A 23,863-nucleotide genomic window follows, 5' to 3' on the forward strand; every position below is an offset into this window, starting at 1 on the left:
AAAGCTCCGGGAAAAAGCTAGCAAGTTGACCTTGAGTTAAGAAACTTTAGCTCAACAAGTCCAGTGTACTGTATATTTGTCATTTCAGCAAACTACTGTACATACACTCAGCAAAATTCAAAACATTAAAAGACAAGAAAAAAAGGGAAAGAAAAGAGGAGAATTGCCTAATGAGTAATTATTTCCTAATTAATAATTAATATTAGAAGGAGAGTTGCTTGTTCTGCCCTCCAAGATGGGTCCCCTGGTATGTGTGACTCTTGTAAAACCGAATAAGAAAAGAAAAGTTGAGTTGACATTTATAAAATACAGTTGCAAGGGATACTAATGATTATTTTCATTATAGATTAATCTGACAATTATTTTTCAATCAATTGATCAATCATTTGGTTTATGCAATGTCACAAAATAAGAGGGAAAAACTGCCCATTGCAACTTCCCACAGCCCAAGCCTGGTGATGTCTACATACCAACCATCGATATTCTGTTAATGATGTGGCATTTCTTCACATTTTTTGCTGCAAAATGACTGAATTGATTAATTATTTATCCAAATACATGCAGATTATTTTTCTGTCGATCGACCTCGCGATTAATCGACTTCTCGGTTCAGCTCTAACATAGTTAAATCAAACTAAAGGAAAACAAATGGAGCCTTTCCTTTGTGGAAAAGGTTGGAAAAGCTCCTGTTCAGTGTGTAGCGGACAGAATTGCAGTGCGCACACACTTCCTGATGGAGCTGCTCCTGCGAAGAATAAAAATACTCTCCTAGCAAGCCTGCTAGACGAGTTGTGAAAAAGTTATGTTTGGTCTGTCAGGTGGATAGAGAAAGACTAGTTTTAATAATGGACGTTATTATTCGATTTTTTCGCACATGAATAACAGAAGATATCCCCATGTCCAGAGAGCCGGCGCTGGTGACAAGTCAACTGCGAAGGGTTGAGTTGTTGAAGCTATTAAGTCCCGGTAGCTAGCATTAGCATCCAGGCCAGCTAATATACCGTAGGCCACGAGTAGCTTGTTTTTACTTGCGGCTGTGATATGGTGATGTTACTGTAGGTTTGTAGCCTTGCTTGTCGTATGCCTCAAGCTGTCTTTTAGCACTCTTGACTTTCTGTGACAGTTTTTGGGCAGCTACAGTTAGCTCTGCTAGTCAAGCTACGCGGTTAGCCAATGCATCATAGTAGCCGACTGGAGGCTAACGTTATGTCATTCTGCTGTGTTTGACAGCTTGTGCTGCTATTTTTTAAGGAGCCAACATATTTCTCATGTTGCTTAGCCATACCACTGGTTAATGACACGTTAGTTATACAGTTGTGCCATTATGATAGCTGTCGTGAAGCTGTATTTAACAGATTTCTTTTTTGTCTGTAATTTGCATGTTTTGCCTTCAGTAAGTTACTAGCTGACTTGGGCCAGTAATGTCTCTGACGTTACCATCCGCCGAAATGCTTGAAACACCTCCTGGATATCCATTTGAAGAAATAAACTATGAGGATATTGAAGTTGAGGAGGTAGGTGTGTTTATTTTTGTAGTCAGCTTATATCAGCTGGCACTGACAAGTCTTAATGAATGCTGTATACCACAGTTCAAAACAGGTTCAGAAGCTTACACCTCTTCTCAACTGTCCCATTTTCAGGTGGTGGGGAGAGGAGCTTTTGGGGTGGTTTGCAAAGCCAAGTGGAAAGGCAAAGATGTTGCAATCAAGACCATTGAGAGTGAATCAGAAAGGAAAGCCTTTATTGTTGAGGTATTGTTGTTATTGCCATAAATGGAGTGTTAGTTTATCTCATTGCTACAGCATTTTTTGTTGACGTGTTCAGACAAGACTTTATATTACAAATTCACTTATTTCACCTCTTTTCAATGCTTAATTATCAGTACCTGCAATGACAGACGAGGTCATAAATGGTTGTATACCTAAGGTGTTGAACAGCATGAATGGAGATGGAATTATGAGTAATATTTCCTCATTGTTTTCAGCTCCGGCAGCTTTCACGTGTGAATCACCCCAACATTGTGAAATTGTATGGCTCTTGCAATAATCCAGTAAGTTAATTGCAGTGTTATCACTGTGTTATCACCACAACAATTCTCTATACTAAGCACAAAGCCCCATTGATGAGCTCAGTATAGCCTGCACTAGTAGGTTTATTCTGTCTGCCTGGTTCAGTCTGTGAGTTTCTAATGATTTTCTTTCCCACTCAGGTCTGCCTTGTGATGGAATATGCTGAAGGAGGGTCATTGTACAACGGTAAGTCTACATGTTGAATTAGAGAACAATTCTATGATGACCAGAAAGAGCATTTGTTCCACTTTGCTAGTTGTGAAATGGACACAGCCTTGGACAGACATGAGAAGCAGCCCTTTTCAGTTGACCCACCCTCCCACTGTTTGCATGTTCTGTCATTTGTGTAGTTCCTTTATAACCCTAACAGCCAAAACACACTTGGCATGGACGCGGCGTGACACGTCTGTCGCATTATGGCCACAGCTGTTACACTGACCCCGGAAGCTGCGCGTATCCGCACAGGCATTGCGCGGCTGGTCTTTTTTTTCTCTCTTTATTCGTGACTACGCAGCGATCCAACAGGTAAAAACTACATAGAGATGCAACATTGCACATTAAAATAAATCAATCAAGTCGGTGTGTATCCATGATCATGCAGTTAAAACGATGTAGTTAATTAATTCAGTACCCGTAAATATATAGTCTACGTTTCCAAATCCTGCATAACCAACTGCGTTATCATTTTGCAGAACTCAATATGCATGCAGCGACAGAGTCGGAGTTGGTGTAGTAGGTAGAAAACCCTGCTCCGCCCCGCCTACGTGACGCGCCGTGTCCGTGCCTGGTGTATTTTAGCTGTAAGACTTTGCACAGTGACATGCAGTGCAGCCTTGTTTTTCCCTGCATCTGATATCCAAATGGACCTGATAAATACTGATGTGTTAGAAACAACATCATGCAGCAGTTTTGTAATGTCTTATTAAGGATATGTGTCAGAAACCTGCACTTTGTATGCTAGTATAGCATCACCTCGCAACTTATGGTCTATAAGTAGTAGAAACAGTGACTTGTGGGGAGAAGACTCCCTTTGACCAGTTGCATTTAAGAGGTATAGTCTCAAACATGCTAGATAGTTGAAAGAATATCTCTTGGACATCAAAAACTGATGATGGTAACCTTCATAACAGTCAGATTTATTGCAGGGCTGTAATGGAGGCTTGCAGCAGGTTGTACAGGTGCACTTAATAATCTGGTAATTTACTCTGTCATGCAATAGTAAGATAAAGTGGAACACTTTAATTTAGCATCTTTATAACTTACAGTTTTTAAAAATATAGTCGGCACTTGTGTTTTCAGTTAAAGGATCATTTTGGTTTTTTTGTTTTGTTTGTTTGTTTTTTGCAACTTGGATCTTATTTTGTAGTTTTGGCCATCATTTTTATCTGCAATGATGAGATTGAACTCACCAAGTCAATCGCTGACATCTGGGAATGCAGCAAGATGGGGCAAGAAACACAAGCAGACAGTCAGACAGGATGCAAACAAATTCCAAAGCTAGCCAAACCTTTTTGGAAGAGAAAATAAAGGCCAACATTAAAATGATTAGCCAGACTGTATGTAGTCCATCCATCACAGTTACAACTTCAAATTTGTCCTGTTGTATTTAGTATGTGAAATGAGGGATGAATATTGACATTTTGGGAGTGCTGACTTTCAATTTTACCTTCAAATAAAGTGGTTTAGATAATCTGGATAAACTATTGTCTTGTTTACAACTTGTTTGATCATCTGACTGCTTGTGTTTTTTGAGCTGTCACGCTTTGTTTTAGCTATATTGCTGTGTTGCCAGATCTCAGCAATTACTTTAGTCATTTAACCAGCAGAAGTGGCTCACTGAGATTAAGAATCTCTTTTACAGAAGCGTCCTGTCCAAGACAACAGCAGCACATAGAATATAAAACACACAAGTTACAATAAAAAGTATAGACTACAAATTAATGTTCAGATACATGAAATATGAACAATCAAGTGTCAAACAGATGTGATGAGAAGGATAATGTAAAATGACAGCAGCCGTTGCACCATTTCAAATCATGTTGAATCAGATATGCTAAAGACTAAAATTCTTAAAAATAAATACATAAGATGGACAATAAAGTCATAAAACAAGTAACAGTAAGATATTAACCAAATAAAACTGTGTTGAAATACAGACTGTTAGACTGGCTAGTCTCCACATCAGAAAGAATGGTTTACTTACAGTACATTGTTATCATAACAGATAGAAATGATGAGCTAAACTGTGAATTGATGTGTTATTGATTGCAGTTCTCCTTTTAAATGTTGTCATTCACACATGCAATTAGAGGCCGTTTAACTGTAAAAGAAACAATGCAGGTATTTAATATATACCTGAGTGTTTCACACTTCAAATAAGCCTTGTGTTATAATAAATCTGATTCAAACAGCTCCTATTCTCATGTTGTTATGATTGGCACCTTTTAGTTTCAATGGGACGTGAATCCCATAATAAGGGACTTCCTGCTGTGCTTCAGACTTCCCACCTCTCCTCTCTAGTTACTGAATCTTTATCAAAGTTGCTCATGAGTGTTACAGTATGGTACCAGAACTTCAATGTTATTCAGTTTAGTCGTGAATACTGTTTTTGAAAGGTGCACTGTCACCTTTCCCTCCTGGAATTAACTTGTTAAGAAGCTATAGCAAGTAGGCAGTCAGACCCGTGTATGTATGTATGTGTGTGTGTGTGTGTGTGTGTGTGTGTGTTTGTGTTTGTGTGTGTGTGTATGACGATGTGTTAAAACACCGCAGGGCCCAGCTGCCTGCTCGGTTCCTCTGGAGGGTTATTGTCTGTGGTCGTGGTTGTGACTGTGCTCTCTTGTCCACAGTGCTGCATGGTGCTGAACCCCTCCCCTATTACACTGCTTCCCATGCCATGAGCTGGTGTTTACAGTGTTCCCAGGGCGTGGCCTATCTCCATGGCATGAAACCAAAGGCTCTCATTCACAGGGACCTCAAGCCACCCAAGTATGCTCCTCCTCACCTCACACTCTCTTGTCTCCTGTTTCACTGAGCCAAAGTGCCTTGTGGCTTCCTTTTTATGTTTGTTTAATTCAGTTCTTGTCCAAAAAACACATACACTTAAACTGGTCAGGCTATCTGAAGTGTAGAGGTTGCTCTAAGTCAGCAGAGTATTGCAAAAAGTGTGTTATCATGAATAGCAAGTTATTGCTTCTTAACATGTTAAAATTGTGTGTCTTCTGACGTTAAAAGCATGTTTACATGTAAATCCCAAGTGTCTTTTCCTGTGTTTTAGGGGTTTAGGTAATATCACAGTACTGTCTTCTTTCTTCATTCAAACTATCACTTTAATAAATTATTACTTTAGCAATTCAAAATAAGACTTCTGCTGCTACTATTGTATTAATACATTTCTCAGTAGCATGCTAAAAGAACATGCAAAACCATGAACAACTGGGGACAGTAGATGATGTAAAGGGGTTCAGTAGATCAGACACAAAACTCATCAGACAAACATGCCTTTAAGGTCTCAAAAGAGCAGTTTCCATCCTGCTCCACAAACCAGTTTTTCATTTTTCTGTGCTTCATATTGTCAAATGAGTTTTTAAGCTGGTTTCAGACCAGCGTTTTCACTGCAGGAAAAAACATTTGCATTCAATAAATGATTCAACACAGGGTTATCTGGCAAAAAAGTTGACAACTTTTTGAACAAAGTACATAAAAGCATGCATTTCAAGTACATTACTTTTGAACCTGAGTGTAGTAATTCAACACTGCTATGATGGAGGAAGAAATAGTTATTACTCTGATAACTTTCTACAGTTGTAAAATCCTTCCTCATAGTATTCCAAACTTATAAACATAATATTGTAAAATCATGGCTCTATTACTGAAATTGGCCCTCCTGTATGCTATTTAATTGCTTCACCCAGTTACACAGTATTACTGATGGACGTTTAGACCCCAGAGGTTGTTTGCCAGACTATGGTGGAAAGAAAGCTCCTGGCAGGACTCTCTGGGAATGATCAGCTGGTGTGTTTCCTAGAGAACTGTTGTGGAGTTTCTAGGAATAAGTAGGTCATGCATTGTGACAAATTGTCAACTCTGGGTTATCGGACATGAATGTATTTATATACTTTATTTAGTGTTCCTTCCCAGAGTTTCTCTTGATATATTGTTCCATTTAAAGCACATACGCACAGATATATTAGCTTTTGTTTCTGAAATGTCACTTAAATTTCGTACACATCTCTGTTAGTAGTAGTAGTATTTTTGAAAGCTTTCCTTTTTTGTGACATGATCAATATTTTCATGTTTTTTTTTTTGGCCTCTAAAAATCATTGATTAACTTTTTGGCTGAACTGTTGACAGTTCATGTCCACATGTGGAACCACTGTGTACCTGTAACTGTTAACAATACTGTCTTTTATTCCACAAACAATTTAGAAAGCTTCTACTTTTTTATTCATCCTTTCATGTTGAAAGTGTTTGGCTTCTAATGGGGTTTGCTTTCTTTGTTTCAGTCTACTTCTAGTGGCAGGCGGCACCGTGCTCAAGATATGTGACTTTGGAACAGCATGTGACATTCAGACCCACATGACCAACAACAAAGGAAGTGCAGCATGGATGGCCCCGGAGGTATTCGAAGGCAAGTATGAGTGGCATTCCAACTATTTGAAACGCTTTAGATAACCTGCCCTGTCAGTTGTTTTTAACTAAAAAGCTGTGATATGTATCCAGACACTGTTTTATTTCTTTACACTCTCACACAATCATCACAAAGCAGTGAAACTTCTCACCTGTTTGTATCTGCTCTTTCTTGCACCCAACTTTGCTTTGTCACCTCTCACCTTAATTTCAGCTTAGCGCTCCAAGCATTGAGGCATTAATTCTTGATTCATCGTCAGCTGCCTTACTTCCCTGCTTTATTGATGACACTGTCTCCCAAGCATAGTGAGAAGTAGTGGCTTTATTTCCCGCGGGAGACTACGGTGTAGAATTTAGCCAGCAACCTAATGTATTTCTACATGATCAGACATGTTCTTGGCGAGGGGGGTCAAGAGGAAAGATGAATTAAGCCGTAGTCATTATCTTGTTTTTGGAGGCAAGTTACAAGACTCATGTGCAACAACTCACTTTTGCCCTCTCGATGAACTCTTTACAACTAATTAGCATCAGTGTGAAATATGGTCAGAACACCTCAGCGCAGCAACTTTGAAATAGCTTTGTGATGTGCACTTTCATTCTACAATAATAGGTCCAGTAATTAAGCAACACAGGAGCTTTTCCTTGGTAAAATTGCTCCCTTATTTTCATCCTCCTCCCCTCTGAAAGCAGAGATGAGATAAAAGCTCCTGTGCTTTCCCAGGCACATCCTCGCTCTCATCTCAAATGTGCCACAGGGACTTACTTTTATCAGTCAGCCAGCGATGTCAAACGAAGCCTTTTTTCTGTGTTTGAAAAGGACCTAAGTGTTGCTGTGCGTTCCTCTGTACTCGCAGGCAGCAATTACAGCGAGAAGTGTGATGTGTTCAGCTGGGGGATCATTCTCTGGGAGGTGATCACGCGCAGGAAGCCCTTTGATGAAATTGGAGGACCAGCTTTCCGCATTATGTGGGCTGTGCACAATGGTGAGTCACGGGGGGGGGGGGGGGGGGGGGGGGGGGGAGTTCAGGGATGCAACGTGTCCAGCTGTCAGCCACTGTGAGTCCGTAGACGTGCCTGCACATCCAGGTCTGCTGGGAGACTGAAATTTAAGAAGAGAGCAGCTAAAAGACATGTTCACCTGTGCAGCACTCCCTGCAGTTTATTCTAATGCAGAGGCAGATGGAGGAGAATACCAATGTGTGCCGTTAATAATACCTGGAGACAAGTTTAATGTTTTTCAACCCTGAATCTGCCTGCCTGAGTCATTACCGGCTAGAGCAGCAGGCGAAGTGGGATTTTAGCATAAATTTGCAATATCTCATAGCTTGTCTGGTGTGATGCCAAAAGTTATTTGTTGCGTTGACTGTGTGTGAACAATCACTTCATTTCTTTTTTGTTATGTTCAGGTACAAGGCCACCTTTAATCAAAAATTTACCCAAGCCCATTGAGAGCCTGATGACTCGCTGCTGGTCTAAAGACCCCTCTCAGCGGCCTTCCATGGAGGAGATAGTGAAGATCATGACTCATCTAATGAGGGTAATCTGTCCTCACACACTGCTCACCATCTCTACAAAGCTTTTATTAAACCGGAGCGAATGAATCAATAAACCTGGCGAAATAGTTAACTCATAGAGAGCACAATGTAACGTGACAGTCGCTGGAGCAGCTCTGTAGGAATGTTTGTTGTACACGAGTTGCATCATTACATACACATGTTACAGATGTCAGCCTGGCTCCACATGGCTTCGCTTTACAACGTAGACCGAGGCATGGCAGACTGCAAATCAACTGAGCACGCTTTGTTCATCTTCAAAGAAAGATGAACTGTTGCCTTCAGTTCTGCTTTGTTTTGTGTTCACATTGACTTACAACAAATGAGCCCAGAGGAATAAACATAAAGGCACTTGGACTGACAGGTTACTCATCGGACAGTTTGCACAACTGTCATCCTCCATCATCAACACTACATGGAGTGTTATTTGTCCAAACTGTAACAAGACCTCATTTGTCAGAAATAATGACGAACAGCTAGAAAAAGTACAAAACACAGGTGTCTTTGTTCTGTAGTATTACCTGAGGGATAAATAATGTGTGGTTGCCATGTTTCACTTAGTTCTTAATATGGAACTGATAAAATATACAACACACACACAAATAATCTAATGACTGAATGACCTTGGGTGATTATACACAATAGACAACTTCTATAGATGGTTGAGAAGATTGCTCTCATGACTGCTCTGTCAAGCTACCTGCCAGTGTTTGAACTTTATTTCTGATGCATTCTTGTCCAGGACATGTCAGTGTAACTGACTGCTGAATTGAAGTTATTGTTAGTTATCATATGTGTGTTTCTTTGAGAGTCAAATGCATAATGAAGCTATATTTGTTAAATGCAGCCTTACTTAATCCTTCCTTCTGATTTCTGTTTCCAGTACTTCCCAGGATTTGATGAACCCCTGCAATATCCATACCAGTATTCAGATGAGGGACAGAGCAATTCTGCAACAAGTACAGGTACTCAAAATACTGAGTGACGTTTAGAGAAAATGGAAGAACACAGACATCAGGCGTTATCAGTCATTCTTCCCGTCCTCTGTCCTCCTCCCTCTGCTGCTGATGTCTATTTTAACGTCTATTTATGATATTTTAACTTGTTTGTAACAATTGGCTATTGGTTTAACAAGAACATTGCGGTTGTGTGAAACATCCTGAGAGACTGTGGTCAGAGCAGGTGGAAATATTGATTTTTTTACATGTTTATGCTTGTTGAACAGGTGGTTCGATAAAGTACTTATTGTCTTTTTACTGGCGAAGCTTTTATTGCACTTAACTAAACAAACTAAGTTTTCATCAACTCAAGTAATCTGCAAGTTATCTTAAGGTCACTGTGTCCACCGTGGCCTTTCTCCTCCGCTGTTCGCTCTGTGTGTGTGTGTGTGTGTGTGTGTGTGTGTGTGTGTGTGTGTGTGTGTGTGTGTGTGTGTGTGTGTGTGTGTGTGTGTGTGTCTGTGTGTGTGTGTCTGTGTGTGAGGAGCTGTGCCCCGCCCTCGGTGAAACACAGAGAGCAGAGGAGAGGACAGAGAAGCAGCGTGACTATAATGACAGCAAAAACTCTCAGCATAGTTTTATTGTTTTCATTTGGCTAAGGCACTGTGAAGAAACACTAAAGCGCTGCACTAAAGTGTTATGATGATAGGGGAAACCCTGATTACCCTGAACAGTGATGTTGTCCCCTTGTGACCAGGCTGCGCAGCCACCATTGGAGTCAAGTCCTGCCGACAGTCCTGCCTGTAGTTTATAAAACGTCCTATCGGTGCCAGTTAATCAGCCAGACCAATTCATCTATTTACAATATGTGCTTGTTGTTTAGTAAAGGTGAAGGACTGGCACCATTGAACCTATACTGCTGTCTACACTTACCAATCCAAATTTCCACGGCATTTATCCTTCTAAAGTTTACTTTTTTATGGTGTGGTGTCAAATAAAGGCAAACATGCCACAGACATAATGTTAAAATACTGCACCACAGTTGACAAAGTATAACAACTACAAACCTTGTCTTCTGTTCTGTGTCCTGGGGAATAACAGGTTCATATGTGGACTACACTGGCACCAGCACAAGCAACAAAAGTGATGCAAACATGGAGCACAGTGATTCTCAAGGGAGCAACGACACTATCAAGATTACGCCTCAGTTTGCACCTCACTTCAAACCAAAGGTAAACCCACTTTAAATATTTTGATGAAAACCATTGAAACATTGTCTGTAATAATAGATGTAGATGAAGTTACAGGAGAAAGTAGTGAAAGTCTTTTTTTGTGTGTGTGTGTGTGTTCTTTCAGGGAGACCCGTTAAGGACTCTGCCTCTGTCCAGAGGGGGCAGCGTTGAGAGTCTGCCTGCACGAACACAGTGCCTGGCATCTTCAGACAGCAAAAGAATGAGCGCTGACCTGTCAGAGCTGGAGCCCAAGATGCCATTTGCACCTACAGGTAATGTCAAACATTGTACAGCACAAAGCAAATCATGGAAAGCAGGAAGAGGATCGAAGCACATTGGCATGATTTTATGATTTACTGAATTTTCATATTTTTCATTTGAATTTAATTTATTTATTTATGTTTTGAGAAAACAATTGCACACAAGAAAGGCATGCAGTGTTATTGTCAGTCATCGAGGTGAGTGTTTTTGGAATGAGGCCTTTCTGAGTCCACGAGGAGCTGCTCTCCTGCCACCAGAGTCAGGATCTTTTTCATGTGCTTTCATCACTTTGAGGTGGATTGATTCTTCATACAAGCATAACCATGTGGAACACCGAGGCTGTCAACCATCTCCCCTCCTTCAGAGGCTCTGACAGAGAGCAGCATACTCACCAGTGCTGCCATGTCAACATTGAACCCTGAAGAGCTCCCACATGTAGTTTAGATTTGAATAGAAATATTATTATATTTGAATTTGATTTGAGCACAGACTGTATATCAGGTGTTTTTGTTGTTGCACTTTTAAGTTTTTATACTTGAATGTAACTTTAATGAGTAGAGTTCCTGTAATTCAAGCATCAGCACCCTCTGTTAGATTGCCTTGTTGAACTTTTTTATCCAGACAGCATTCTGCTGAATGCCTGCTGTTGTTTGTGCTGAGAAATGTCATGCAGTGGCTGCCAGCAGTCAACATGGTACCACTCCACAGTGTCTGGAATGGACGGGGTGCATGCTGCCCTTGCACGTAGCACATTGTATGCTCTGCATGTGTGTGGCCTACATTTCCAGTCCAGCAGTGGGCCCCCAGTCTGTAGTCTGCATGCTTGTTGTGTACGCAGCTGTATGTGTGTGTATATGTGTTTTCGCAGCACGCCCCCAGTATAAACGAGGCCACCGTAAAACAGCATCATTCGGCACCATTCTGGATGTTCCCAAGATCGTCGTCACAGGTATCACTGGACCACTGGACCACTGGGCTTCCTGGTGACCGGGTAGAGCTGGCTTGGCTGAGGCTGTGGGTTGCTCTGCTCTGACATGGCCTTCTCCTGTGTGTTACTCCATACGATACCAACCATAGAATTCACATGATGTTCATTCATGCTAAATTCTCTCAAAGGGCAGTCTCTGTAGTAGAAAGATCTAAAAGATGTAATTGAGCTGGTCCTGGAGTCACACACATCAGAGTTGCCTCATGTCTCTTTGTCTTTTGTGATTTGTTTACTTGACAGAAACAGAACATGAGTCAGCACTGTCTCATCTGCAGTCAGGTTTTACACCCAAAAAAATAGTTCTAACTAATCAATCTTCCTCAGAGATTGATGAAGACTTTCCATCAGCGGTGTCAATGACAAGACATTTTTTGCTGACTTGTGGAAACCCAATCAGTCGACACAGATGAGCTAAGATTCCTAACTCATGGCCCTGTCCTCTCTGTCATCTCTCTGGCTTGGCTGCAGCAGATCATGGGTAGCAGGAGTAAATCAGTGCATCAGTGCTCTGCATATCAGCTCGTCCTTGCCTTTCATGCATAGAGGACATCGAGAAAGCATGGCTAATTTTTCCCCCCCTCTTGCTCTCTTTACATCCATTAACTTTGAAAAAGTCATTTTGATTAATTTCTCTCACATTGAGGGTCAGAGCTATTATTACAAGCAGAGATACGGATGAAAGGAATGGGGACAGCTCTGGATGTCAGAAAAGGCTTCTATTTTGGAGCCTTGTGAGACACATTGAATGAGTGGCTAATTTAATCCAGTGACTAAGGGAGTCAGCTGCTGCATGTTATTAAAGGTAGGGCACTTGTCAATGCATGTGCACACCTGCACATCAGTAGTTTCCCCAAGCACACAAATCCCTGGTGGCCATCAAGTAGGGGTGTAACAGTATAAAAAATCCCTTATTTCTGGCACAATATGGTTTTAGTACAGCAGGGACAACAAAAAAAACGCTGAAGACAACATTTTCTGACTTCTCTTTTGAAAAATGTAAACATTAATAGTGGCTCATCTGCCATGAACCTTAAATTAAAAATTACAGCACTTAAATATTGGCAAAAAAAAGCCAAGGGTCAATATGTCACTAATGCGCCATCATTATTACTAAAGACTCAAATATATTGCGTTCTCTTTGGAGTGTTTGTCTTTATATTTGCATTTCCTCAAATATGAAATGAAATTGTCCATTAAGACAAGTGCAACATGTCTATCATTAACTTAAAACGATCTTTAGAACCAGCAGTTTAATTCTTTCTCATTCAGTTCAACAGTTATGTTCATTCTCAGTCAGAACTCACTCTGTTTTGGATTTTTCTTACAATTCCATGAATGACTGACAAAATCTTCAACTTTTTGCAGCAATTCAAATATTTAACTGAAACAAAATAGCAATTTAGTCTATCAGGTTACAGTTGCATAGCTCTCTGTAGTCCTGCATGTCCAATCAGAGGTGGTGAGAGCTGCTGGAACAGTGGATAATTCCTGGATGACTGAAGCTTGTACACATTGACTGTATATAAATATGGACAACATGTCTCCACTTCTACCGCTATGCAAAAGTGAAGCCAAAATATCTCCTCTCTGGGAGCAGCCATCTTGCTTGTGTGACGTCATTTGGAGCCAGAGTCTGTGGTGTAGAGTTGGGAGGCGGGATAATGGCCCACAGGACACGCCCCCTCAGCCATCCTGCCGTCTGACGGAGGTTTGAGAGCGGCTGTCACAGCTGTCAATCATGATGTCAGACCCCTTTAAAAACAAACTTTTCAGAGAAATGAGCACTTGAACATACATCAGTGTGATAAGAACTACCTAAAATGACAGAAACCATCTTTGGGAAAAATTTATTTGATGTGTACTTTTTTAGTTTGGCTCTTGTCCCATCCGCTAACATGGAGGGGACGGGACTTATGACCTATACTGCAGCCAGCCACCAGGGTCTGATGGAGATGTTTTGGCTTCACTTTTGGGGAGTGTCATGACATCCATATTTATATACAGTCAATAGTGAGTGTATACTGTCACATCCATGAGATCATCAGACTTGGATAGTTAAGCAGACAAATACTGTCCCACTGCCAAACCTTTCTTGGTTGATTTTGCACTTAAAAACCATAGACTAAAGTAGAATGTACTTAATGCAATTCAACAGGTTAATTCAGTGCACCAAACTGAAGAAAGCTGCATACCAAACAAAACATCCTCTGGTAAATGGTTCACAATGAATTCATATACCGTTACATCCCTGCAATCGTCAAAATGGTTGAAAAATGGTGGCTGCCAGTCCAGAATTGTGGCTCCAAACACTTTAATTAATTTGTAACTTTATTAAAAGTGCATGTATCCCATAGTAAAAGCATTTAGTAAAAAACATTCAAATTCAGTTCAGTTCATGGTTGGAGTAGAGTATTCCACTCAGTGTATTGTAACAGATAGAGAAAGTGAAGATGTGTTCTCTTTGGAGTGTGTGTTTGTGTGTTGTGTCTCTATTGTGAGCTTATAGTGTTGTCAACAGTCATACTAACAAGCCACAATCAGTGTGCTTCATATTGAACACAATTCAAAATCTTCAAATCCTGTGACATACGGGTCTAGAAAATGCACACATGACATTTGAAATGTAATCATTTCAAAATACAGGAAACTATTGATTCTGCTTGGATGATGTATAGATTTACTTCCCACGTGTTCATAGAATTATTCCTTACAGATACACTCATTCATATGCTTTGGTGTTAGTGTGTGAGCTAAATGGTAAAAAGTAAAAACTAGAGGAAATAAGGACAGCAAGGCTGTATTCACAACAGCTGTCATGCCTTGTATTTCAAGTTCTTTTTGAAGCAGATAGACCTGGTTATATCCCAAGCAGCAATAGTTTGAACCTGGTGTGTACCTGGGCAGCAGATGAATGAGTGATGACTAGGAAGGACAGTACCTGCCAGTTCCCATGGTCCTTGTCATAGACCCCTAAACATTTCCCAGCATCCCCACCCGCTCCTAACCCAAACCAAGTCAGTGCAAACCCGTCACATAAGCTGGCTCAGCTGTTGATGTGGATAGGTTTGGTCTGCAGTGATGTGTGTCTATGTTTGTTGTGCACTGTTAGTGGGGCCCGGTTCTTGCAGCGCTGCGGTCACGTTACAGCCGTGCCACAGCACATGTTGACAGGCCAGGACGTAGAGGGTTGAATCAGTGCAGCTGTCCCTGTGTGGCTCTTTGGGTCTGGATGTCCCTATAGCCACAAGTAAACACGGGCTCCAATCCCCCACCATTACTACCCACAAACTCTTTTGGCTTATTCTTTCTTCTGTCTGTCCTTGTCCCTCCATCCTGTCCACAGCCACATGTGAGCCTCAGAGACGTCGGTCTGTGCAGGATCTGCCGGGCATTGGCACAGAGTCCAGCCAGGTAAGTCACAGTCATAACTAGATATGAATGGCAGAGGATCTATGCGGCTTCATGTGTTAGGACAGGAACTGCTGTTACATCTTGAAGTATAATTGAAATTTCATTGTGTGGGGCTTTTTTGTTTTTGTTTTTCTCCAAGTACAGCACAGCTGCTCTATAAATTATATGTCTTGTGTTCTTTTTTATGTTTTATATATGTACATACATATATATATATGTATATTTATGTTATGTTTATTAGTAACGAGCAACGCTGAACTTAAAATCAAAATCTACACTGTAGATATCACAATGGGACTGCTGGTATCCCCTTGTGCCAAGTATAAATCCAGTTTAACAGCCAGAAAATAATGATGGCACAACACAAAAAGAGCCTCACACTTTGATTCACAGCACACATTAGCTTACTAGCTAATGTCTCCATATCATCTGCAAGCATGACCACGTCTTGTGTTGCACCTTGGCTTGCTGAACAAGCTACCAAACATTCACTGTGGGAGAAGTGCGCCGCTAGCATAATGTTGCAGGCTACACAGCTAATTAAAGGATATGGTCACAATTTTTCAGATCTTAAGGTACTGTTGTGTACTCAACAGTGTTGTATCATCACTTTCAGCTCAATACACAGTCAGTTTAGTTGTAAGAAAATAGACTTAAAGGACCGGTTCACAATTTTTCAAGTCTGTGTTAAAACAACAGTCAGGAGCCCAAATGAACATTGAAACATGTTTTTCTTGCTGTAATCAATAAAAGACAGCCCGCCCACTCAGAGCCTTAAAGGCTAAGGAGTGTTTCTGATGTATTTCCAAAGACATTTTTCTTCCTTTCAGTTATTTAAAAAAGGAAATAAATTAGAAAATGACTTTGGCAATTATTTTTGACTGCACAAGTATTTGACTGGTGATGTCAGTAGGACTTTGATTCTAGTTAACATGGAAGCTAATAAATAGCCTTGATCTGAAGCTACCTGTTGTTAACATACAATACTTACTGTAGCCTACATTGCCTTCAGATAATCAATTAGACGTCACTTTGTGTTTTCAAAATTGTAAATAAAAAGTTGAGCTCTACCAGACGGGTTTATTTCTGCTCTCCTAATCTACTTTATGTTTTTGTTTGCCACTTTCATCATTCCTTTTTTCATGCAAAGCATGATGGATGTTTTTATTGATGTCGTCTTTCAAAAGGATTAGATATAGTCCTTGTCAAGAGAAAAATCCTTGGGGAGAAAATGTCATGGAATATGACATGTGTTTGATGTGTCAGCTCCAGGAAGATGAAGACATAAGTGAGGAAACCGCCCTCTCCTCAAACACGCACAGCTTCAAATAAGCTTCTTGGCTCAGAGCATTTCTCCTGCTTTCCCAAACATTTGTCTTCATTTGTTAGTAGGAAACCCACAGCTCTCTGCAGTCAAAAGTTCATGTAGAGTTCAGCATAAAGACTTTGTACAAAAATACTTTTGCTAAAGAAAATAGTTTGTGCTGTGCTGGCGGTGGGATCAACCTGCTCTCCAGATTCTCAGCAGTGTGACAGTTGATTGATTGTTGAGCTTTTAGTTTCTGTTAGTTTGCTTTGTTACACCATTTTGATTCACATACCAGGATCTAGGGAGACACTGAAACATTGCATGTTGATAATGTGTTGTTATACCACTGCATACAAAATAATAATATTGTTGTTCATGGTTTGGTTTCTCATTAATTTAACTGGATATTTTGCTTTCCTCATATTTTTTATTTTCATTGTATTAAATTTGGCCAACTGAAATTCATTGTAAAGCATGTAAGGGACAATATCCAACAAGCTGTATTTTCCAAGATTGTAATGGATAATGAAGGGGTGGTTTGCCACATTTTGGAGTAGGCTTCACATATGAATTCAAAAGTCCTCACTTTCTCCGCTAGAATTATGTCATTTGCCCCAACTCTTCATCAACAATTGCAAGCTGACAAAATCACACAGCACCCAGATGTGATTGGCTTCCCACGTGATTGACGGTGTTTGTTTGCTCTTGCAGGGGAGCAGGAACAGCAGCCGGTCCTCCAGTCCTAGTGTGAGGATGATGCCACCTGATAAGACAAGCAGTAGAAGCTACTTCCCTGATGACCCCTCAGGTACTCATGACATTTCCACTGAAGTGGTGGTAATATTAACAGAAGATTTCATATAACTTTGCAGGGTTTGTAACATCTCTAACATCTTTAGATTTTCACCTAGTTTGTATAGCAAAAGCACTGAATTACACTGACTACATTTAGCCATAGTACTGCTGTGTTAACAACAGTGTTATGACATCACTTAGAGTTGATAAATTTTTCTGAGAGGATGCTAAGCATATAAGTGTTTCAGTGTACTTAGCTGTAGAAGTAGTTGGGGTTTTTTTGTTTGTTTTTTGTTTTTTACACCATTAAATCTATTAGGTTAATTTGAGCACTTTCACTCCTGTAGTTTAGTTAGTTCATATCCCTGGCAGAGGTCTCTGACATAGTCAGAAAGCTCCTCAGTGGCAAGTTGCTGGGTGTAGATGAGATTCACCCTGAGATGATGAAGGTGCTAGACATTGTTGGGCTGTCATGGCTGGCACGCCTCTAAAGTGTCGCATGGATTGGGGACTGCCTGTGGACTGGCAGACCAGGGTGGTGGTCCCATTTTCAAAAAAGGGGACTAGAAGGTGTGCTCCAACTATCGGGGATCACGCTACTCAGCCTCCCAGGGAAAGCTTATGCCAGGGTTCTGGAGAGGAGGCTCCAGCTGATTGTCGATCCTTGGATTCAGGAGGAACAATGTGGATTCCATCCTGGCAGTGGAACAGTGGACCAGCTCTTCACCCTTGCAAGGATACTTGAGGGGTTATGGGAGTTCACACATCATGTGCTTTGCGGATTTGGAAAAGGCTTACAACCGTGTCCCTCGGAGGACCTTGTGGGCAGTGCTGCGGGAGTATGGGGATACCAGGCTGTTGCTGCAAGCCATTCGGTCCTTATATAATTGCAGTTAGAGTTGTGTTCACATTCTCTGCAGTAAGTCAGACTTGTTCTCCTCGGCATCAAAAGGAGCCAACTGAGGTGGTTTGGGCATCTGGTTAGGATGCCTCCTGGACGCCTCTCTCTGGAGGTGTTCAGGCATGTCCAACTGGTAGGAGACCCCGGGGCAGACCCATAACATGCTGGAGGGACTACATATCTTTTCTGGCCTGAGAAACCCATTGGGATCCCCTAGGAGGAGCTGGAGGGCGTTGCCAGGGTGAAGGATGTCTGGGTTTCCTTACTCAGTCTGATGCCAACACAACACAACCCAGATGAGCAGCAGGAAATGTAGGATGGGTGGAGTTGAGTTAGCTGGTCCACACAAGGAAGAACATGTTGCTTTCTAGTTCAGTCCATTTCGTGTTCTTACTGACTTGTTTCAAACACACCAAGAGCAGTAAACATGAAGTCATATGGTAACTTTTTCATTGAACAGTTTTGGTGATGTCATCTTGCATCATCAATGCAACATGGACCCTCAGAGAAAAACTGAAGCCAGACATTTCTCCATTCTCTGTTTAAGGGTGGCTGAGATTGACACTAAAATGAGAATAGCTAGTCCACCTTAAAGCTCAGTCCACCTTAAGTGAGCCTGGTCAGATTAGGCTAACCTATTGTTGCTGACTTCTGGGCTAACTCCCTTCACTTTTCCAGCAGTTGGGGAAATAACAGACAAGACCCTTCTTGGTCTTGAGAAGCTGCTAACCTTTTGCTCTGCTCCCCTTGCTTCACCGTCACTTTTCTGCGGCTCACTCTCTCCACTTGCTCAACCACACACTCGCTACACAAACACATTAAACACTGACCTATTCCTTAACAGAGCTACGCTACAGATGTCCTTTTGAAGAATGAGGAGGGGGAGGGTGACTCAGAACAATTTTATGATAACGTAGGGTGTTGTCATGCTTGCACAGTATGCAAGTGAAAATCATTAGCAGCCTATTGATATTCATGATCATGTGAAATTTTGCAGCGGTGGTGCGCCGCTGTAGAATGACTGTAGGGAAAACACTGTGGAGAATTATATAGATGGCTTATAAAGACTTAGATTTCTTGACAGTTCACAGTCAGTAAATCAAAAGCTAATATTCTTTCACATTTAAATTCCTGCTGAAATCACAGATATACTGTCATAAAGTCCTGTACTTTGTCCATCACAAACAAACCTCACAAGTCAGGATGGAAGCAGACTGACACCCACTTTTTCCAGCCGTCTGGTTCAGTTGTTTAGTTTGCCGCAGAATTTGATTGAGCTTACAGCAGACTAAATGAAGCAAACTAAAAGCGTGTGTGTTTGAACCACACTAAACAGGTTAGGCATTAAAGAACCTTACCAGCATATACTTTCTTTAGAACAGTTAACAACATATATGATAGTAAAGGTATTGTTACTGCGGCCTGTAGTTGTCGTGGTTAAGATAAATAAGTGAAGGTTGTATTTTACTGCTGGAATGATTGATTGAAATGGGCCACTGCTATCAGTCACCGTTTAAACACAGTGGCTATAAAAACATCAGTGTCATTGTTGCCAGATGTTGTAAATCTGTCAGGCTGCACTGTAGATGATTTACGTTGCTAAGGAGGGGGTCAGGGGTCTTTTCTGAAGAAAGACCTGTGGTAATTCATGTTGAAACCTGAGGACATAACTGATAGTGTTCCTGTGCAGTCATGAAAAAAACCAAACAGCTCCTGCTTTCTCTGTTCTCAGACACCAACGGCTCAGACAACTCCATTCCCATGGCTTATCTGACCCTGGATCACCAGCTACAGGTACATCATCCAATCAGCTGCCAGCACACAAAGCACTGTATGTTTAATTTAAATACAGTCAGATATCAGCTGCATTGAATCAGCTTTAACTCTGTTTTGGTGGTGTTGCTCTTCCCTCACACAGATGAATGGAAGGACATTGGAACTTTACAGTATCAACTTAATAATGACAGGATTATTCCTGAAAACAGGATGCCTTTTACACATGCAGCGTCAATGAGATATTTGTCTGCTCAGGTTATACTGTGTGATGCATGGGCAGATCACTTAAAGTCAATTAACAGCTACGTGCATGTTTATTTCCAGCCCCTCGCTCCTTGTCCAAACTCCAAAGAGTCCATGGCCGTGTTTGAGCAGCACTGCAAAATGGCCCAAGAATACCTGAAAGTGCAAACAGAGATCGCCCTGCTGATCCAGAGAAAGTAAGTCTAGCTGCACCTGTCGCCAGTTTATCTGTCGCATTCGAGCTGAGGACATTTGTGAATAGATTCAAGAATAAATCATAATTTCAGGGAATGCCTGATAATCATGTTTCGTCAGTATCAAAAGTAATCCAGCTGATTATCTGTACATCTAAAATGTAATATTTATGTAACACTATTTAACTTGTGGGTTAAAAAACAGGACTCAGATGTATCCCACCACACCCTAATTTTATACAGTATTAACTATAAGTTTAGTAGAGTTTGTCCACCAGAGAGTAGTGACAACTTAAAAACATTCTGCCCAACTGAAAAATGCGGCTGAGGCACTTTCAGTGTAGACACAGTGTAAGTGTTCCTCCCGTCCATACCGGCTGCTAAATTATTAAAAAATAAAAACAGCAACATCAGAGTTCAAAGAGTTAATCTCACTTCATGTCCCATCTGCGCAGGAAGGAGCTCATCGCTGAACTGGACCAAGACGAGAAGGACCAGCAGAATACGTCCCGTCTGGTGCAGGAGCACAAAAAGCTCCTGGAGGAGAACAAGAGTCTGTCCACGTACTACCAGAAGTGCAAAAAACAGCTGGAGCTGATCCGGGTCCAGCAACAGAAGAGACAGGGCACGTCGTGATGAGACTCCCCATCACAGACACATGAACTGCTACCATCCCCTCCTCTCCCCCACCTCACACCTGCACTATAACACTACCCACTCTCAAGCTCTGCTCCATCTCCCCCTCCCCACCCCAATACACACACACACACACACACACACACAGTCCAGCTTTGTAAAGAGACCTGCATTCTACTGTGTCCTGCATGTTGCATTGTAGACCCCATGACGTCCTCTGTAGATATATTTGCACATCTTCACAGAGTATTCTGTGACCGCAGACCAAACAATCACTGCCCCCTACCCCCAGACCCTGCTGCCGTGCTTCAGGACGGACCTTTCCTTCTGCAGACTTCAGCGGTGTGTGTGGGCGGAGTGCGATGGCAGGCCGGTGAGGGTGGGTCGTGTGTTTCTACATGTTGCTCTCAGGGCCTCTGGGCTGCCTGGTCAGTGCATGTCCACTCCTCAGCGTCCTCCGGTTGGACCGCTTCACCCTCTCAGCGGCCACACCGGCCTCCAGAATGTGAAAAAAAACAAAACAAAAACATGACGGCTCTTGAGCAAAAAGTGTGAATCATATGCAGAATTTTGAGAGGATGTTTGGAACTACAGCGCGTGTGGAATCCCTGTTATGCAAAACACACACCCATAAATTCATGTATTTATCTCTAACCTCCCCTTTTTCTAAACACGAGCATGAGACCGCACCTGTTTACTTCCTCAAGGTGTTTGATGTATTCAGTTGAGAGAGGGATATACCCTTGATCCTCCATCACAGTGAAAGGAATCGCTCGGGGGTTTGTGTAAACCCGGATGCAGCGTTAATGATCTGCTCCTCATGCTCTTAAAAAAAACACACACACAACTAGTTTCCAGAGCAAATAACGGGAGCAGAGGATTCCCTATAAGAAACTTTTTATTTTGACTTCAGTATTGTTTTGCGTGTAGATGTTTTTGTCTTTTCTATTCAGTAGTTCACTTTGTATGATAGCTGTTTGTGTCATTTTGCATTAGGACATATTTTCTCTGGTATGGGAATGCCCGTGCAGATGAAATAGAGGAGCCTATACCTCTCTATACAGTATGTAGTTTGTTTTTAGTTCACATGTTGCCTTAGAAGTTGCCTGCATTTTAAGTGCTTGACTTGTTTTATGTGACATTTAGCGGGGATAAAGGCTTAAAAAAAACAACAAAAAAAAAAAAGATATTTTTATTGTAACAGACATTGAATGAATTTGAATTCTTCTTTCCAGTTGGGAGTGAGAAGGATGTATGTCGGTAAGCTGATCATGTAAATGTTTCCCTCAAGCTTTACATCCAAAACAATGACAAAAAGAAGGATTGGATGTGATGTGTGTTTTTTTTTTTTTTTTTTTTTCTTGATCTCATATCCCTCAAGTATTTTTGCACAATCACTTTGTTTTGTCTGGTCATGTACAAATTTTATCTCATTTAAGCAATTCTGTTTTTAAAAGTGGAAGACATGATGAGTCAAACTTTTAAATGTGTTACTGTACAGGAGTTGAATGTTCAGCGGTTCCCCTCCTGAGTTTTTGTTCACTAAGAATTCATTTACCAAACTCACCACACTGTTTGAGTGTTTCCTAAGCTATTGGGAAATGAGGTACAGTAGAAGACAGTGAGCAAGGCATTATGAATAAACTGAATGGTGAAAGATGAAGTTGTTCGTGCGTAAATGTTTGTGTTGGATACATGGACTACATGGACTTTATTTTTTTATTTCTGCCTAACCAAACACTTTCTGTAAAGCCATGTAATTTATGACAGTTCTCATTACAGTTCAGTACAGTTTCTCTGCTGAAGACACTGGGTCAGGAAATGAAAAATGTAAGATTTATATGAATTAGCAGATATTATGAATATTTGTGAAGCAACTAAGATCCATTTTCAAGCAATTAAATCAGCATTGTCTAGAAATATAACAATCATTGTCAGTACATGCTCTATGTTCTTCAGGAATGGCATTATAGCATTTCTTCACCACTTTGAGGGTTCTTTTCAATAGTGTCTGATAAAAAGCCAATTAAATTTAATTTTTCCCTTGAGCCCCGATAGATCTGCCAGTACGGATTGTGACTGCGGCATAAAATACATTAAGTCACACATTAAAGGTGTGGCCCTGTTTGCTGTAGGCTCATCATTAACCTGTTAGGTTGATGAGGGAACACTCATTTATTTTTTTAATTGTTATTTTTGTGGGGTTTATTGTGATTCTTGCTAACTAGAGCTCCTTTACAACAAAGTCCCTGGGAAAAAGTAATATTAACCAAACGGTCTTAAGTCAAGGTCTACTTAAAGGCTTGTGGCAGAGCTTTCAACCACATCTCATGGTCTTTATGTAAGGGATAATGTACAGCGAGCGGGTCATTATTGTGAAATGAACCCCGACAGGGTGGTGCAGGAGGGGTGTTGGAGTTCGGTCATGGATTTGTCAGTTGTCATGGAGATGACTCTGTTGTAACTGAGTTACTCAGTCCTAAAGACCGGACCTCCCCTGAGAGGAAGACTGGAATGGCGTATGACATCATCATGACACCACATGTAACAGCTGTGGGGCACTCTACATCACCAAAACAGTTCAGACTCAGAGGACACTCACACCTAACAGCAGAGATCATTTTTGAAAGGGTACTGTCTCCCTCCCATACAGCATGTGATCACCCGCTATTATGTGGCTTAAATTCCAGTATGTCACATGATGACAATTGAGCCAGCTCCATTTGCAGATAAGGACCATCAAATTGAGTTGAAAGCTCCAGAAAAAGCTAGAAAGTGGGCCTTGAGTAAAGTTTATCTTGTCAAACTCTTTAAAACACTTTCAGCATCCTCTTACTCACTTTTCTAGGGAGTAAATCGACCTTAAGCTCAAGCTTTCAAGCACATCTCTGCTGTCCTCCTCAGCAGATAGTTTGTTCAGTTGTCATG

General features: G+C 41.2%; 1 protein-coding gene across 3 annotated transcripts; it reads left to right on the forward strand.

The window, feature by feature from the left end:
• Positions 1-702: 702 nt before the first annotated feature.
• On the forward strand, positions 703-22,598 carry map3k7 (mitogen-activated protein kinase kinase kinase 7). Of its 3 annotated transcripts, none has more exons than XM_067573315.1 (18): positions 703-966; positions 1,395-1,514; positions 1,641-1,751; positions 1,985-2,050; positions 2,210-2,255; positions 4,919-5,057; positions 6,575-6,703; positions 7,557-7,681; positions 8,105-8,235; positions 9,135-9,216; positions 10,291-10,421; positions 10,546-10,693; positions 11,551-11,631; positions 15,014-15,081; positions 17,102-17,198; positions 19,819-19,880; positions 20,187-20,302; positions 20,755-22,598. In XM_067573315.1, exons 2-18 carry the CDS (start codon positions 1,422-1,424, stop codon positions 20,933-20,935), a joined length of 1,806 nt encoding a protein of 601 aa, XP_067429416.1. In that variant the 5' UTR covers positions 703-966; positions 1,395-1,421; the 3' UTR covers positions 20,936-22,598. The 3 variants fall into 3 exon arrangements, with proteins under 3 accessions (XP_067429416.1, XP_067429415.1, XP_067429417.1); XM_067573314.1 differs by having other exon boundaries at positions 704-938; XM_067573316.1 differs by lacking the exon at positions 11,551-11,631 and having other exon boundaries at positions 705-938.
• The last annotated feature ends 1,265 nt before the right edge of the window (positions 22,599-23,863 follow it).

The sequence above is a fragment of the Thunnus thynnus genome, chromosome 18 (assembly GCF_963924715.1).
Source record: "Thunnus thynnus chromosome 18, fThuThy2.1, whole genome shotgun sequence".
Classification (NCBI taxonomy): domain Eukaryota; kingdom Metazoa; phylum Chordata; class Actinopteri; order Scombriformes; family Scombridae; genus Thunnus; species Thunnus thynnus.

Coding starts and splice junctions, on each gene's coding strand:
- map3k7 (XM_067573315.1), top strand. CDS start 1,422: ATGTCTCTGACGTTACCATCCGCCGAAATGCTTGAAACACCTCCTGGA. Junction 1,752..1,984: donor GGAAAGCCTTTATTGTTGAG/GTATTGTTGTTA, acceptor CATTGTTTTCAG/CTCCGGCAGCTTTCACGTGT. Junction 5,058..6,574: donor AGGGACCTCAAGCCACCCAA/GTATGCTCCTCC, acceptor TCTTTGTTTCAG/TCTACTTCTAGTGGCAGGCG.